At 35.0% G+C, this 16,235-nt stretch overlaps 1 protein-coding gene and 1 pseudogene across 1 annotated transcript; one reads left to right on the top strand and one right to left on the bottom strand.

Annotated features, from left to right (window-relative positions):
• Nucleotides 1-279: 279 nt before the first annotated feature.
• Nucleotides 280-9,878, top strand: LOC107775798 (protein RDM1). Its single transcript, XM_016595578.2, has 5 exons — nucleotides 280-452; nucleotides 2,217-2,263; nucleotides 2,626-2,733; nucleotides 4,271-4,420; nucleotides 9,317-9,878. Exons 2-5 carry the CDS (start codon nucleotides 2,251-2,253, stop codon nucleotides 9,697-9,699), a joined length of 654 nt encoding a protein of 217 aa, XP_016451064.1. The 5' UTR covers nucleotides 280-452; nucleotides 2,217-2,250; the 3' UTR covers nucleotides 9,700-9,878.
• Nucleotides 9,405-16,235, bottom strand: part of LOC107775801 (serine/threonine-protein kinase 54-like) — a 118,424-nt pseudogene continuing 111,593 nt past the window's right edge.

Genomic DNA, 16,235 nt, shown 5'->3' with positions numbered 1-16,235 from the left:
TTGTTGACACTTCGACCACAGACTTTGCTGCTTCTTGGGCCATCTCGACAAATGATGACTTGAAATTTTTTTTTTTAGTATTATCTTGATTTAAATAATCTAAAGACAGATTTTGACCTATACAACAAAGTTAAAAGATACTTGACAAAAATTAAATACCAGATTTATTGAGGTACACCCAGCACGAATTTTACTTTTAACGGACGGACATGTGGAGGCCATTTAAACAAGACCTAATGGGTTCATTTTAAAACCCAGACCCATAAATATAACCCATAATATAATTGGATCCCCCCTTTAAATAAATTAAACCCTTTTGGTTACAGAGTAAACCTTTGTATAGTGCATCAAACAACAGTTTTTCAAAAGATTTTGTTTACCAGGTCGCTAAAGTTCCTCTTCTCTGCCGCTAATTAAGCTGCTCATAATCACTCTGCCGCTAACGGAATTTGGTAAATTTATTCTCTTGCGTGCTTTGTCTTTATAATCCATTTCTATGTGTCTTAGTTAGCAAAAAACCTTATCCCTTTCTGCAATGGAATTTTAATGGCAATCCATAAATTTTAGTGAATCGCACCATAATGTTCGTTTATAGTCTTACTAGATATTTGTTTTATTTTAGAATAAGTTGTAGTTAATAAGTTTAATGAGCTTGTGATATTCTTTTCAATCATAACACCTACTATTTGATAATTTTTTTTCCGTATGAAGAATCTAACCGACAACGGAAAAGGAAAAAAACATAAAGGGCGTGTTTGGTATGATGGAAAATATATTTTTCTAGAATATGTGTGTTTCTTACCGTATACGGTTAAAACAGAGCCCACCGATTTTACTATTTGACCGAGACCGGAAGGTTGCATCGAAGGATGGCCTCGTAACGGAATAGATTAAATCACGAGGATAAGGTACCGAGCTCAGAATCGAGGTACCTGTCGAGATCGAGGCTAGTAGCGATCGAAGCCAAATGAGACTGGCATCGAGCAAGATCGAAGATAGCACAATAACAGAAAGGCGAGATATCCGTGACTGGTCGAGGATCATGGCGTAAATCTCGAAACAGATCAAATCAGAAACGGTTAATTAGCTAATCATGGGATTTTCTTCTATAATTAGAATTATACCATAAGTGGAATTTCTCTACTATTTAAAGGGGGTTCTAATTATCTGTAACACACATTGTTCACAGATATCAAAGCAATATAATTCTCTTTCTCGTTTATACTCTTGTTCATCAGCTTGTTATATTTTAATTGTTCTTACATCAACCAGTTCGAGGGTATCCAAACTCGAGGGTTGAGTTCCATTCTAACACTGGTTTGCTTTACTTTATAGTTCATTTCTGTTATTAATCTTTATATTTATCAATTGGTATTAAGTGAAATCACGTGTCCTTAGAACCACACTATAAATTTAATTGTTATCCAGTTTAAGGGTAAACACTTACTTATATCTTTGTGTTTGGTAAGTAAGTAGACAATAGTGCCGCACGAGCACGGGGCAAACACTATGGGAGTAGGGTGGGGTTTTTTGGTGTTGGGGGATGGGGAGGTGACAATTAGTGTGGAATGCCACTTATGGAACTTGTTTTTACTACTCCATAAGGAAGAGTAACTTGTTTTCCCACAGAAAATACTTTCCAAAATATTTTAACCAAGTATATTATTTCCCCACATTTATAAAAAGCACGAAAACCATGTGCGAAATGTTATTGACTTTTTTACCCTTTAAAGATGGATTGCACATTAGACAAAATTGTTACTCCATTTATAAACAACTAAAGTTTTTCTTACTAAATCATTCCTTATCTTAACTAGGTATGAAGCCCTAATATTTAGGACTTTAAAAATAAAATTTTACCTTATATAAATCATTTTGGAAAAGAAGGAAAACACACCAACAATCCAAAAACAACAACTACACCACAAACCATCGGGTAAGGAGTGATGACGACTCAATAACTCATAAAAAACTAAAAATTGTAAATGATTAGTGGTGTAACATTCTCTTAATACTATAAGCTCCAATTTATTTTTTTGTTCTTGATACTTACTGATTGGTTAAATTTTGATTTTGTTTCATATTAAGGAGCAACATTTTCTGACTTAGCATTTAATATTTAGTTTAGAATTTTTACTCAGTATATGTTTCTAATTTGGCTGAATGTGTCTAATTCAATTTGAATGCGATATTAACAAGTTTTTTGCATGCCGCAGGCGCAAGATATTTTCCATTATTCATCAAATACATATGACACAACAAGGTAGAATTACTTTTAACTAACACATTATGTTCTTTAAGATATTGTTAATTGTGGTAATTAAATTAAATTTTGGACAGAAATGAATAGAAGGTGTTTTGATGGATTATCAACTCCAACTTACTCCCTTATCCCTTAAGGCTAATTGTTTTATTTTGTTATGTAGCTGGAGTATCGCTCCCCTGGTAGCTCACCTGAATCATTTTTGGATTTTGTTAGCTCCCAATCCGTAGCATAAGATTATCTATAATAGGGCTAGCAAACTCTCTTTTGTTTTATAACCTGTACATTGCTCTATTTTGCGTCTTCGACATGCTTTTAATATTATCTCATACTTCATCAAAAAAATTATTTTCTTTTTGTAGACCAACGCAAAGTTGCTTATGCCATTCGGAGGATGAACAAATATATTGAATCAAATGCAACAAAGTTAAATGATGGAAACCATAGTGGACATGAACAAGAAATTTCAGGTAAATCTTTGAAGAATCGTGATAAAAGTATTTTTGTATTACCTGTTTATTTTTAGGTAAATATCCTCAAAAATACTCAAAAATCAAAATAAGGCATTTGAGGACTTCCGTAGAGCAGAATTTCTTCTTTTATTAAGTTACCTAAATGAGATCAGTATTTATCAAATACATTGTTTAATATATTTGATAAATGGACCTTGGACTTAACTCTAACACCAAAAGCTAGTTTATGAGGTGAGAATTGCCCAATACCATATAAGGAGACCAAAGACCTCAAATCCCACCGATGTGGGACAACTCAACACTCCCCTCACGCCCAGGCCTGCAAACTGGAGCGTGGACAACATAAATGGGGGCCCAACATCGGTAACAATAATTGGGATGAGCCTGACTCTGATACCATGATAAATGGACCTTGGGCACTCAACCCAAAAGCTAGCTTATGAGGTGAGGATTGACCAAAACCATATAAGGAGACCAAGGACCTCAAATCCCACCGATGTGGGACAACTCAACAATATTTTATTGAAATTATCTACTCATTAATATGGGGTACACGCGCAAAAGCACGTACCCTGAGACTAGTAGAAGATAAAAGGATGAACAATTTATCATGATATTGTGGGTTTCAATTAGGGAGAAAGTCATTTATGGAATCCTTAATATTTGAACATTGGATTTTAGTTTCGAACCAATTCAAATCTAATTATTTTACCCCCAAAAAAAGGAATATCTTTAGAAAAAAAGTTTATCTTGTATACACATTTTACTCTATCAGGTACCTAACAGATAATTACATGTAACTAGACATAAAACGGCAATTAGTAAACTTGAAAAACAAGACAGATTACCAGGTATAACAAGTTATTTAGATTGATAGTGTAAGTTAAGTCCATAGAAAAAACAATTTTGAAGGTATCCTCTTATCCAAATATGTCTATCCAATCGAACTTGGAAGCTAATATATCTAATAATTATTAATTTAATTGTCTATGAAGATTCTTCATTATTAGAGAATGGGCAAGATTCTTGATTATTAGAGAATGGGCCCTTGTTAGAGTGGGTTTCAGTTCGTACTATTCTTAATTTTAGCATGCAGTTTATGATGAATTAAGCATATATGCAGAGAAAAGGAATGATCTGAGCATTGCATGAATTTTGTTGAATCTGCTAACCGTGATGAACTTTTAACTGTTGGATATTAGACTCTACACTAGGATTTTACGTATAGAAATCAAAATAGTGGTCTATTAGAATTGTATGGCTTTCTGCCAGTTGCTCATTCAGTTCATTGATGAGCTGTCTTGATTTAAATATTTTCTTATTCTCTTACTTGTATATGGGATCAAATCAAATAACTCATATTCTACCTTCATTTTTTTATTTCCTTTATAGGACTTGGGAGTACACACTGACTTTTAAACTCATTCGTCCCAAGATGAGTCGTCAAATTAAAGTTAAATAGTTTCATCAAAGTTTTCAAATGTTGAAGCTGCTAGCATGTTTTTATTTTCTCCAAATGACTGCAATTTTACAGATATGGAGAGAGCAGCGCCATTTGGTGAGCAGGTGGATATCTCATCGGGCGACTCATCTTCCTCTGATACAGATGATCGCAAAACAGAAAACAAACAGCTGAAAAATTATATCACCACTGGTCAACCTGTTAACGAACTTATTTCTGAAGGTACTGAAATTCTGTGTCATAATTCACATAATTGTCGAGTAGAGTCTTGTTTCTCAATCTACTAGAAGTGTCTGCATATGTTCCCTTAGCGGAAAAACACTCCAGTTGCTTTATCACTGTGAAAAACTGGAAAAAGGAGAAACCTCGTCTCTTGATTAAGTTTGAGGTATGTTGTAGGTAGAGATACTTACGTTTTTGTTCAATACATGAGGATCTAGTTAGGCTGTTGGTATAGTGTTTCATGTTTCTTTTATTTACGCAAGCTTGCGTCCTCTTTTAGTACGGGAACTCAAGAATCAAAGACGGAGCTAGGAATTTAGGTTATTTGGGCCAACATTTCTCACATCAAACTGTCGGTTGCTCAAGTGTGATTAGAATTTAGAAAGCAGTTCATGCACAAGTAAAGATGGTAGCATAATGCCTGGAAGGAATCTGTTAAATTAATATAACATTTATCAGGCAGTTTATCTAGTAGTTTTTGGTGTTAGTATAAAATTCTGTAATGGAGTTCAGGTAGGAATTTTAATGTGGAAAAACAACAAAATAAAGGCAAGCAATAAATTTTTGATTAGACCCAACAAAGAAGTAATTGAGAAGCAGAAGCAATTGATAAGAATCAATTACCTATCAACTACAAACAAAGTGAACCTAAAACTATAGGATTACCCTCAAGAGGAATGATTCCCCTTGTGAATACACCTTGGAAGTCTAGATCAACAAGTTGGAAGCCATAGCTCCTTAGAAACCATCATCAATATGCAAAATAAGCTAAAGAGGAAATAACCCTCATCATTATTCTTTTACACTAGGTTTGAATAGGGTCAATGAAAGACAAAATTATCCTTGAAGAAGGCCTAAGATAAATACACTTAAAAGAAAATAATTTGAGGCTCCAAATGGTCTTCTTTCAACTCCTCCTCTTTAGGCAAAACATATAAGACATTGTAAGTCTTCAACGAGCTTCCAACTTGATCTCCAAGACATCCCACTTCTTTGTAAAGATTTGTAAGTCCCTTAGTTCTCTTGCTTGTGATCTAGTGAAAGGTCGTGAGGCTTGATGTGTACTTGTGTAAGTAGTGTTCCTTGGTTCGTATCAAGTTCAGCCACACAGGATCTTCAGATGAACTTTTTATACAAAGCCTTTATGCAATTTAACGTATAAGATCTGATAACATTGTCAGTTCCACTTGTTTGATAATGTAATCTAAGAGCATCCAGATAGAAGTGATTTGAATAATATTCTTTGTAAAGAATTTCATTTCCCATCCTAAATATGGTATTGGCTCTGATAACAAAATGTGCAAAAGCGGCTATCAAAAAGAATGTGCAAAGTGGAACTTTCATAATGAAACATTATAAAACTTGTCTAATCAAACTTGATACATAATCTTTTAGACATGAATCTGTTGAGTAAAATTTTATTTCAAAATTTCTGCTTTCTCATTCTTAGCCTTGAAGCCAGATTAATTTTGGTTTCTTGGGCCATCTCCAACCCTTGCCTCCATTTTCTCCTCCAAAATGGAGTAAGCTCCAAAATGGAATAAAGTTATTCTAACCATTACTCCATTTTTTACTCTAAAAAAGAATATTCCATTTTATATTTCTCTCTCTCTTCAATATTATATTATTATCTTTTATTTAAATTTTATTTTCTTATTTCTATTAAAGAAATTCTATCTTTTTTTCTTTTTTACATATTCATCACATATAATTTAATATAAAATTATTTTATACCATAAATTTTTAAATAATATAATTTGTAAGCAAATATTATAGATTATATATATTAATGGATAATTCAAATAAAAGTGAAATAATTGAGATACAAGTTAATTAAATACATATTACATTATGGTAAAATTCAGATTAAATATTACATAAATATTCAACTTCCACCTTTAGTATGCTCCCATAAATGAAATTAATTTACCTAAAAATAACTTATAATAAAATTAACTTACAATTTTACATAAAATAATAAATGCACGAAAATTAATTTATCAAAATTTTACGTCAAAGTTAAGATGTAAAATTAATATTATAAAGATATTACATAAACATAATTAGGTATATATAAAGAGATAAATTAAAAGAGTTAAATAATAAAAATAATAATAAAGTAAGGATGAATAGTAATGGAGGAGATGAATAGTATCACTCCAAATTTGGAGTAACACTATTCAACCCCCATTTTGCAGTCAAAAATAGGGAGCATTGGAGCCACATTTTGGCAAAAGAGGACTGCATTTTGGAGAAGTGGGGGAGGGTTGGAGATGCCCTCAAGGGTGCCATAGAGAGTAGCCACTTGAAGACAATACTACCAGTATTTAGCATTTACAGAAGCAAGCATTTAAACTGAAAAGTCTATCTAGATCTAAATTCATAAAATATTCTTCTTTCTTGAGGAAAAAAATGAAGGAGGGAGAACACTTCTGTTGAATAAAAGGAGAATTTACGCTAATAGGTTTTGATAAACAAAGCATTTTGGAAAGAGCAATTAGTACTTCCCATTTTTGGTGAGATTCATTTGAGGAACATGGAGACTAGTTGAAGTACTGATCAGGAGGCTTAGTACTTAAACTGAGTTAATAGAAAATCATTTCACCTTCTTAGTTGGAATTCTTGATAATTCTCAAAAAAAGATAGAAAAATTTATCCCTAGAGTAGAGTCGAGAACAGGAATGCATAAACCAATGCTTCCATAGATTTTGATGATATGAACTTCCTCTATCTCTCAAAGGAATAAATTAAACAAACAAACCATGGATAAATCCAAGCGGCCTTTACATAAATTCAAGAGATCTTCTTGTAGGTGTTTGTGTCCCGTATTCAATGTGGATCAAATTGACTATGGAAACATGAGTTTAATTAGTCAATTTATTAGTGAACAAGGACAAATATTTTTTTATCCTTATTGATCAAAGAAAAACATTTTCTCTCTTCAACCCTTTGAGCAAAATGCTTGCAAAAGAAAAGGAAGGAAAATCTCACCAATAAAGAAAAGGAAGGAAAACCTGTGGACTAACACCATCACCTCATTGATGAATCTACCTGCTGAATAAAACTCCTAGTTTTCATGTTTCTCCTGTCGCTTATCCTCTCCCATCTGGTGTTTTTATCCCTTTTTCTCCAGCTTATGTCCAGAACACAACCACCAGCAACAAGAAAGCCTGCTCTTTGAGTGTGCACAAAGACATCTGAGCTCCTCCCACTTTTCCCATCTCTTATCTCATCATTTTGCTTCCAATTGCACAATGCGCGTAGATTCTTCCTGTTTCCTCTTCATTCTTTTCTTTTTCTTGGTTCTGGATCTGTATGGGCTTTAAGAATAATGGAGCATTAACTTTGTCTTGGGGCTGAAAATGATGATAATGTTTCTCTTTTTCAAGCAAGTTTTCTGCAACCTTGGGAAATCAAAACAAAGTAAAAATGATTGTAGAATTAGGAGGTTTTCATAAAATGAAAGTGCAAATTCTGCATCTGGACAAACTCTAGATGTTTGCTTGTATTCCTTTTTTCTTCTCCAATAAATGGATCATGAAACACTAAGGGGTCGTTTGGTAGGGTGCATAAGAATAATGCTGAATATGGTGTATTATTAATGCTGATATTAGTTATGCTGACATATTTCTTATTCATTGTTTGGTTTAATGTATTAAAGCATTGCACAATTTCTAAAAGAATTATTTGTCTACAAAAATACCCACATAACTAGTCCATCACTTTATCTTCTTAAAAGAAACATATGTTGAGGAATGTTTTTATATGAAAAAGGTTTAAAAAAAATTATTTGATTTGTCTACCTATATTGTAGTATAGAACTGAATATTTATTTATAAAAAAGAAAATGTGCTAAGTATTTATTTATCTACTAGGAATATAATTTTATTTCCCACTTTCTTAGATTATTAGGCAAAGAAAGTTTGAACTAAAACAATAAAAGGAAAATGAGTTGATTTCAAGTGCATTCCAGTACGTAGTAGTAGAGTACAGATTTATAAATTTACAATGAAGAAATTGGCGGAGTATAGATATAAATAGCGGGAGCAATTTCAGTATCAAACTTTATATCAAACTTGCATTAATATAATAACATATTTTAATCAAGCATAAATTTTGAAGGGCAATTTTGTCTTTAACTAAGCTAATGCATGCATTAAAACCCATTGCATTGTTAATACCATGGTTTCCTATGCATTTGTTATGCATAGGATAATACCAAATAGGGTGTATAAACTAATAGTTGCATAACTAAAGCATAGGTTCACATTATACCAGAGCTGGTGGAGAAGAAGTAAAAGAAGCTGTACGGATTGTTTCTCCTCTGGTTAGTAAAAAACGAGAAGATTAGATGTGAAAGGGTTAGAAGATACCCTTCCATGTCAATTTTTAACCTTATTGAAATTTGACGAAAAGAAGTATATCTGTGTTGCTTCCTATCCATATGTACAAGTTGACTGATCTTTGGCTACAAGTAGCTTCTGTTTGATTCCCAGGAAAATCTCGTCCATAAATCTATATTCAGTTTATCTTTTCTAATGTGAATGAGCATTGAGAGGTCTCTTTGATAATAGTACTAATGCTCGAAGGAGTTACTTTTGCTTTTTCTTTTTCTTTTTTAGTATGAACATCGTTTTACATAGTTTATGTTGAATTCTTAATTCAAACTAGTTTCCAGACTAGTGGTAGCCGAGGGTCTATCGGAAACAGCCTCTCTACCCCAGGGTAGGGGTAAGGTTTGCGTACACACTACCCTCCCCAGACCCCATTAGTGGGATTATACTGGGTTGTTGTTGTTGTAGTTTCCAGACAATTGACCACGGTGCAAGATTAGAGTTTACCTGTTATTTCATGTATTATATCTGTATAACTAGTCTTATAGGCTCTGCATTACAGATTCAATGATAAGAAGAGCAAGAATGTACCAGGAGTACATGCAGTTGGTTCCTATTCCCACACACCGTGGCTCTGTTATCCCTTTCACCTCATGGGCGGGATTAGCCGCATCCATTAAACAGTTATATGGACAACCACTGCACTACCTAACCAATGTCCACATGAAGCAGTGGGATCAAATGAGGTTCAACACCAACGATGATGACGTTCCATTAGATACCATCATACATCCTAGCAAAGCTGAAGCAAGCATCTGGCTTATTGAAGAAGTTCATAGGCGTGCCTCATCTCATCATTACATTGCTGAACTTTGGCTTGCTGATCCTATGTATCATGCCTATGTTGATCCAATTTTCCCAAAGCTGCAGAATTCAACAAAGTAGATTCTTTTCCAATCTATCTTCATTGACTTGGTCCAGACTACTCATTAACCTTCTACTTGGGAAAAAAAATTTAATCTCCATCACCCTTTCCAAACAACCATGTTATATGAAAAATTGTAATGACTTCTTTGAGTTTATCTCCTGCTTTCACATGTTGATAAAGTAATATGTTTTCAGCACATGGGCTATATGGTGATCTTGTGTTTGTGCCATACGTGGTGAAGCAGTAAGTACATGTACAAGTTTTTTTGCAGTAGTCAACTTTAAGGAAATGCGACATCCCGATTTCCGATCAGAAACGTGCCTTAGCCTATTAAAACTTCTTAATTCGGAATCTTCGGTTAGCTCAGCTTTAGGTTCAGAAAGAGTTTCGAAAAATAATAATTCAATGATTTAACAATAAAATAACATACTATATGCCATAGAACGCCTAAAATTATGCGAGAACGCCATACCAAAGTGTTACGGGAATTGCCTCTAATGGGTTGGTTAAAATGGAACTGATGGGGTCTCTAGAGCTAGTTCGAGGAGGAGATAATTTGCATTTTGTGTGCGAGATTCATCCGGAGATAATCTAGTTCATGCATAGGCTGGAGAAATGAAGCATGCGTTTGCTGAAACTATAGCCATCCCTGAAGCCATCAATTATTGTGTGCATCACCAGGTTTATTCACCTTCCATATTGCAAACTGATTCATTGATGTTAAATAATGTAATAGGTGGAAGCTGAAAACCAGTATAGCAGTGCTGATCAAGGAAGCAAAGGACCTTCTATAAAGATGTAAAGTCTAGGTGATGCAAGCACATCATGCGTAAGAAGGAAATGAACTTACAGATCACTTAGCTAACTCCGTACTTGAAGAGCATGATCAAGTGATAGTCAATTCATTTGAAGAATTAGATGTACAAAGAAAAAGGACCTGAATTCGGATAAGTTGCAATGACCTTGTTTGTTAGTGAAAGCTACCGAAGGATAAGTCACACACCTATAACATGCCTTATTTCAGAATAATAATATTATCTAGAAGTTGATTCTTACTCAACAAGATGGACTTACAGATATGCATATTTTCGGTCCCGTCGACTTTGAAATAATAATCTAACACTGTCATGCTGTCATTCTTGCATCAGCAAAGATTATTCCGAGTAAGGTTCCAAAGCAAAAGATACATCCAACAGTAACAATTCACTGGAATACCATATATATGTGAACAGTTCTTTACAAGAAGAACTGTACAAATGGAAGGTAGCATACAAATTAAAAGCCTAAAATTCATTAGTTGGAGATGCCAATAACCCAAAGCGGAGGTTGAAGAACTATGCGGAGGTTGAAGAACTATCACAATACTTCTAATTAATCGTACAATTTCATCGAAGAGAATAAAAAGTGATGTACGAAAATTATGGACCCCTGATTGAAGCAAAGCAGAAACAGCCACCAGCTTATCTTCAGGTATCGATTGCTTCTAATAATCTTACTACCTCGTCCATTTCAGGTCGCTTTTGTGGATTTGCATCCCAAAGGTTTTAATAAGTGAATCATTTAGGAGAAAGCAACCCATGTGTGTCTTTTGGACCAAACACAATGAAAGGTGGAATACGTAAATGATCAGCACGCCCTCATGATGATATTAGCAGTAAGTTGAAGAGCATCACCATAACAACTGAACCTCAAGAATGTTTTTTTTTTGTTCTAGTACTAATGTGTATGAATACTTGAAGAAACAGTCAAAGAAATTATACCCATTTTTCGATAACCAAGAAATTATGTGCAGTTAAACGAGAATGACATGGATCTGATAATAGTAGAAGGAAGTAACCTATCAACTCCTGAAAAAGAGCGTACCCAAGTTACACATGGAACCATCTAAGACTAATGCAAGTGAAGGGACCGCTACAGGCAACAGCACTCCGCTTTATGCGTAACAAAGCAAGAACGAACCAAAAAAATACAGGGAAATCAAGGTGTAATGTAACAATCCGACCGGTCATTTTGAGCGTTGGCGTTCCATTCGATAGTTTGAGACTTGGAGTGGCTTCATATGAGGTGTTACGGCTTGCGTGGATAGTTAGTTTTGATTTTCAAGAAGTTCGGGATTGATTTGGAAGAGTAATTCTCAATTCGGAAGCTTTGAGTAGGAAGAGTTAACCAATGTTTGACTTTTGAGTAAACGATCTCGAAATAGTAATTTGATGATTCCAATAGGTTCATATGATAATTTTTGTCCTTAAGATTCCAGTACACGTATGTTCGGATTCGAATTTGTATGTTCCTAGAAAGTTTTAGCTCTATTTGCCGAAAGTTGGCAATTTGAAAAATTGGAGGGTTCGTAGGTTTCGCTGGAAGTTGACTTTAGTGCTATCAGACTCCTATTTTAGTTGTGAGACCTTGTATAGGTTTTGTTCCGTTGATTGGAATTTGTGTGTAGTTTGGTTGTGATCTGGAACGTCAAAGTGTGATTCAGACTTGAGATGAAATTTGGGATTTTACTTGCACTTTAAGAGAGTGTATTTTGAGGATTTGAGTATCAATTTGGATTCGATTTTGGAATTTAATCATATATTTGGACTCGGCAGGTTATGGGTCATCGGATTTTGGCATTAGTTCTGGGTTGGGGCACGCGAGCACGGGGTTAACCTTTGTTGACTTTTGGAGAATTCTTCAAAGATCGAGGCTTTATTGATTGACATTACTTCCTATTATATTAGTTGACTTCCTTGATTGATGATTAGCTAGATTCGAGCATGTTAGAGGTGATTTCTCAAGGAAATACATTTTTGGAGCTTTGGACTAGTCGGATGAGGTAAGTGTTTTGCCTAGCTTTAGTTGAAGGAATTTTATTACTAATTGATGTTGTTTGCTACATGCGGCGGTGATGTATATATGAAGTGACGAGCGTATATACATGTGTCATGGGTATCCATGCTCGGGATAGAATTCTAGATCTCCTTATGCCTTGTTTGGTGGTGTGTATTCGATGTGCCACTCAATTGATTGTCTACATGAGTACAATAAACCATGCTAGAGAAATATTGAGTCTATTGGTGCCATATTTTGAACATGATGAACTAATCGTGAGATCGATCCTATATTTGCCTCGGATGTAGTCACACGTATGTTATGAACACATCCGTACTTATTGTTCTTGTATTGTGCCTTTATTTGAATGTGCACTCTCATGTATGATCCTTTGTATGACTACGCCAACTTATTCTTTCATGCTAGAGATCATATTTTAGGATTATTATCTCCTAATTAGCCAAGATGTGCATTTATAGAATCATTGCTAGATTGATTTAGCCGTAGTCATGTTTTATATCTGGAGCACACATCCACATTTTATTATTTTCATATTCTTGTGCACCTTATTTGTGAATTGTGAGAATATGTCTCTTGATGATAAATATTATCTTGAATTTGTTATGATCATGGCACATATGGACATGTTGAGCAAATTGATTGTTGATGTACTGTGGAGTATAAGGGTGGCATTCTTGATTATGATGTTATAGTTATTGTGGCATTCCTGATATTGATGATGAGTTGTCTGTGCGGGTTATATTATTAGCACGCGAGTTATCCGTGCATCATGTGGATACAGATCCATCCCCCTAGGGTCGCCCTCTCATGTTTCTCTCTTGATGGCATACACGCAAATTGTGGTACTTGATCGATGTGATGGATGTGATATAGAGTATAACAGTGACATTCTTGATTAATGATGTGTGGCACATTAGGGTGGAGTTCTCGATTGATGATGCGTGGAGCATAAGGGTGGCACTCTTGATTATGCAAATGAATTCTTTATGCTATGTCATACATTTTACATGTTTTATGTTGCATCTAACATGCTATTCTATGCCTCTGTTATTATTTGATAATTTAGTTGTCAAGATGGGTTTACCTATGTTGAATTGATATCTAATGTTTGTTGACTTGTTGGTAGCATATTGGATTGATGTAAAAAAATTATCATCAAGCATTGATTTAATGGATTCTTGTAGAGGTCTCATGAATATGGTATTCGGCAATTAATACGGAATCGGATCATGTTGTGTACAGGCTTACAGTCACGTATGACTATTTGAGCATACACATTATTTGGTGCATGTCTCTTTGTGAGCGGGATTGGTGCAAGTTGTATTTGCTTGATCTATTTAATTAGGAGAATTTGTTTATTACCCCACCACAATTGTGTACCTTTACTGCTGATATTCTTTATTTTGTAACTATCTTTTCTGGATATTTCTCTGTATTGTACATGTTATTGAGTTGCACTGGTTTTGTAAAGCGGGTGTCTTTTGACATCAAAACCTCATCAATACTTCATCGAGGTTAGTCAAGATACTTACTGAATACATGGGGTCGGTTGTACGCATACTACACTTCAGCACCTTGCGTGCAGATCCTGGAGTTGAGTAGCTAAGGAAGACGAAGCCTTACATTGAAGACGTACCAGCATTCCAGATTCAAACTACCTCTTGTTCATGGTAGTTTAGGAATTCATTCCGTTTATGCAGACGTCAAATAGACGTTGTATTTGTTATTCATATCAATCTTGTAAATCTAAATCACAGCGACTCATGACTTGTAGTACATGTCCTTGGGATAATTGTATTGAATTGTTTTGCAGTCTTTATTATTAATATTATTGACTTCTCATTATAGATGTAATTATGCAGCTGGCTTACCTAGTGGGTGGGGTTAGGTGCCATCATGACTTGGTGGGAATTTGGTTCGTGACAAGTTGGTATCAGAGCTCTATATTCATAGGTTCTACGAGTCATTAGCAAATACCTAGTAGAGTCTTGCGGATTAGTATGATGATGTCCATACTTATCTTTGAGAGGCTACAGGACATCTAGGAAACTTCCCTACTTTCTTTCCTTATCGTGCTACTTTGTTTCATCTTGAAGCCTAAATCTCCAGTTTCGTTCTCTTCGATTCGTGTGTGATGTTAAGTACTCGGACTTAGATGTGCATAGACAACTTGATTATCGTCTCTATGTGTTATCTAGTCTTAGATGCTGATGTGTTGGTAGATCTTTCAGTTGTTCATTTGTGGGGAAGTGAATTCTTGCATCTGGTCGATGAGTACGGACTCGAGTGGATTAATTGCATAGTTGTTGTGACTATGGTAGGGTCATAGAGAGATATTGGCTGGAGGCTAAGCAGGTGGTTATCTCATGCGGGAAGGTGTGAGATTCCGTGATCCTTATGAGATTTTCATGAAGAGTTTTTCTTTTATCTAATGGGATGTATGTGCTATAATTAGAGTTTGGATCGCCTGAGGAAGTTTGCAATGCTATCACAAGGATGAGTATACATTCGATAGAAGAATTGGAGTGTGTTTTGACTGGTATTATATAAGTTTATAAGGAATTTAGCTAAATAACAGTGCGAGGTCTGGGCAGCTATGAAGGAAAAGTTTGTGGGTTATCAGATGATGTGTTCTATAGCTTCGAGCCAACTGAGGGAGTCTATTATCAACAATCAGATTGCATGATCATGTGTTATATCAGTTACTAGACTAAGGGACGCTTGTGGATTAGTTATGACTTGAAGAGGATGACTTCGATGATGATTCTAGCAAGGGATTTGCTTGATGAATATTGAACTATACTTTATGGGTATATGGAAATCTTGGGATGATTCAGGTTTGTTATTCCTTTGTGGATGTAGTGTGCAAGAGGAAGGAATTTCTCGGTTGCTTGTTTCATAGTATTCATGTGCTAACGAAGCGCTAGCTGTTCGGCATATTTGGCTATGCATTCGGGACTTGACCGGAGTGAGTGACTCTCGAGAATGATTTTAGTGGGTTGAAAATTCATATGTGGTATCTTAAAGATTTGCTGAATTTTGTTGTGTGGCTAAGGATTTAAGATTTGCCTTGGATAAAGCTGAGACTTGCCGTATTTGTATATCATCATTGATTCTACATTGCAGTATAAGAGAGATGAAAGAAACAACACCAGATTCATAGAAGGTCTCTTCAAAGTGAGCATTTCGGCTTGAGTCATTTTTGGGTATGGCAGTCTACATGATTTGTAGGATTCAGATGAATTTAGGTCTGATAGCTTGGTCATGTGCTAATGAGTTTCGAAGAGTTTAATATGATTTTGAGCACGACTTGAGGTTGATGTCTTCTACAGATATAGAAGGTTATTACGTGTTGACATGTTCTCCTAGATTGAGTTAAGTGGATGTTTTCTAGTTACTGGGGGTGTCTATTCAACCTGTGATTCAGAATTGATTATGAGATTCCCGCACTTTTATATGTTGACATGATAGATACGTTTTGCCATGTAGGATTGCATGGGTAAGGTTACAGTTTACTTTCAAAAGGAAGGTCATGAGTTCTAGACAACATGGAAGATTCCAGATGTTTAAGAGAATGCCGACACTATCTTGTGTCGCCTGAGAAAGGTGTGTGTTGTAGAAGACGCATTATGTTCTAACTTGCGGATGCTTGACTAGTACTATATAGATCGCATGGGCGGTAACCATTGACGTTCTAATTTTCTACCTAATGCGG

Source organism: Nicotiana tabacum, chromosome 23 (genome assembly GCF_000715075.1).
Source record: "Nicotiana tabacum cultivar K326 chromosome 23, ASM71507v2, whole genome shotgun sequence".
NCBI lineage: Eukaryota > Viridiplantae > Streptophyta > Magnoliopsida > Solanales > Solanaceae > Nicotiana > Nicotiana tabacum.
Note: the sequence above shows the minus strand (reverse complement) of the source record. Positions and strands in the feature narration are given on the sequence as shown.

Coding starts and splice junctions, on each gene's coding strand:
- LOC107775798 (XM_016595578.2), top strand. Junction 2,734..4,270: donor ACATGAACAAGAAATTTCAG/GTAAATCTTTGA, acceptor GCAATTTTACAG/ATATGGAGAGAGCAGCGCCA. Junction 4,421..9,316: donor TAACGAACTTATTTCTGAAG/GTACTGAAATTC, acceptor TCTGCATTACAG/ATTCAATGATAAGAAGAGCA.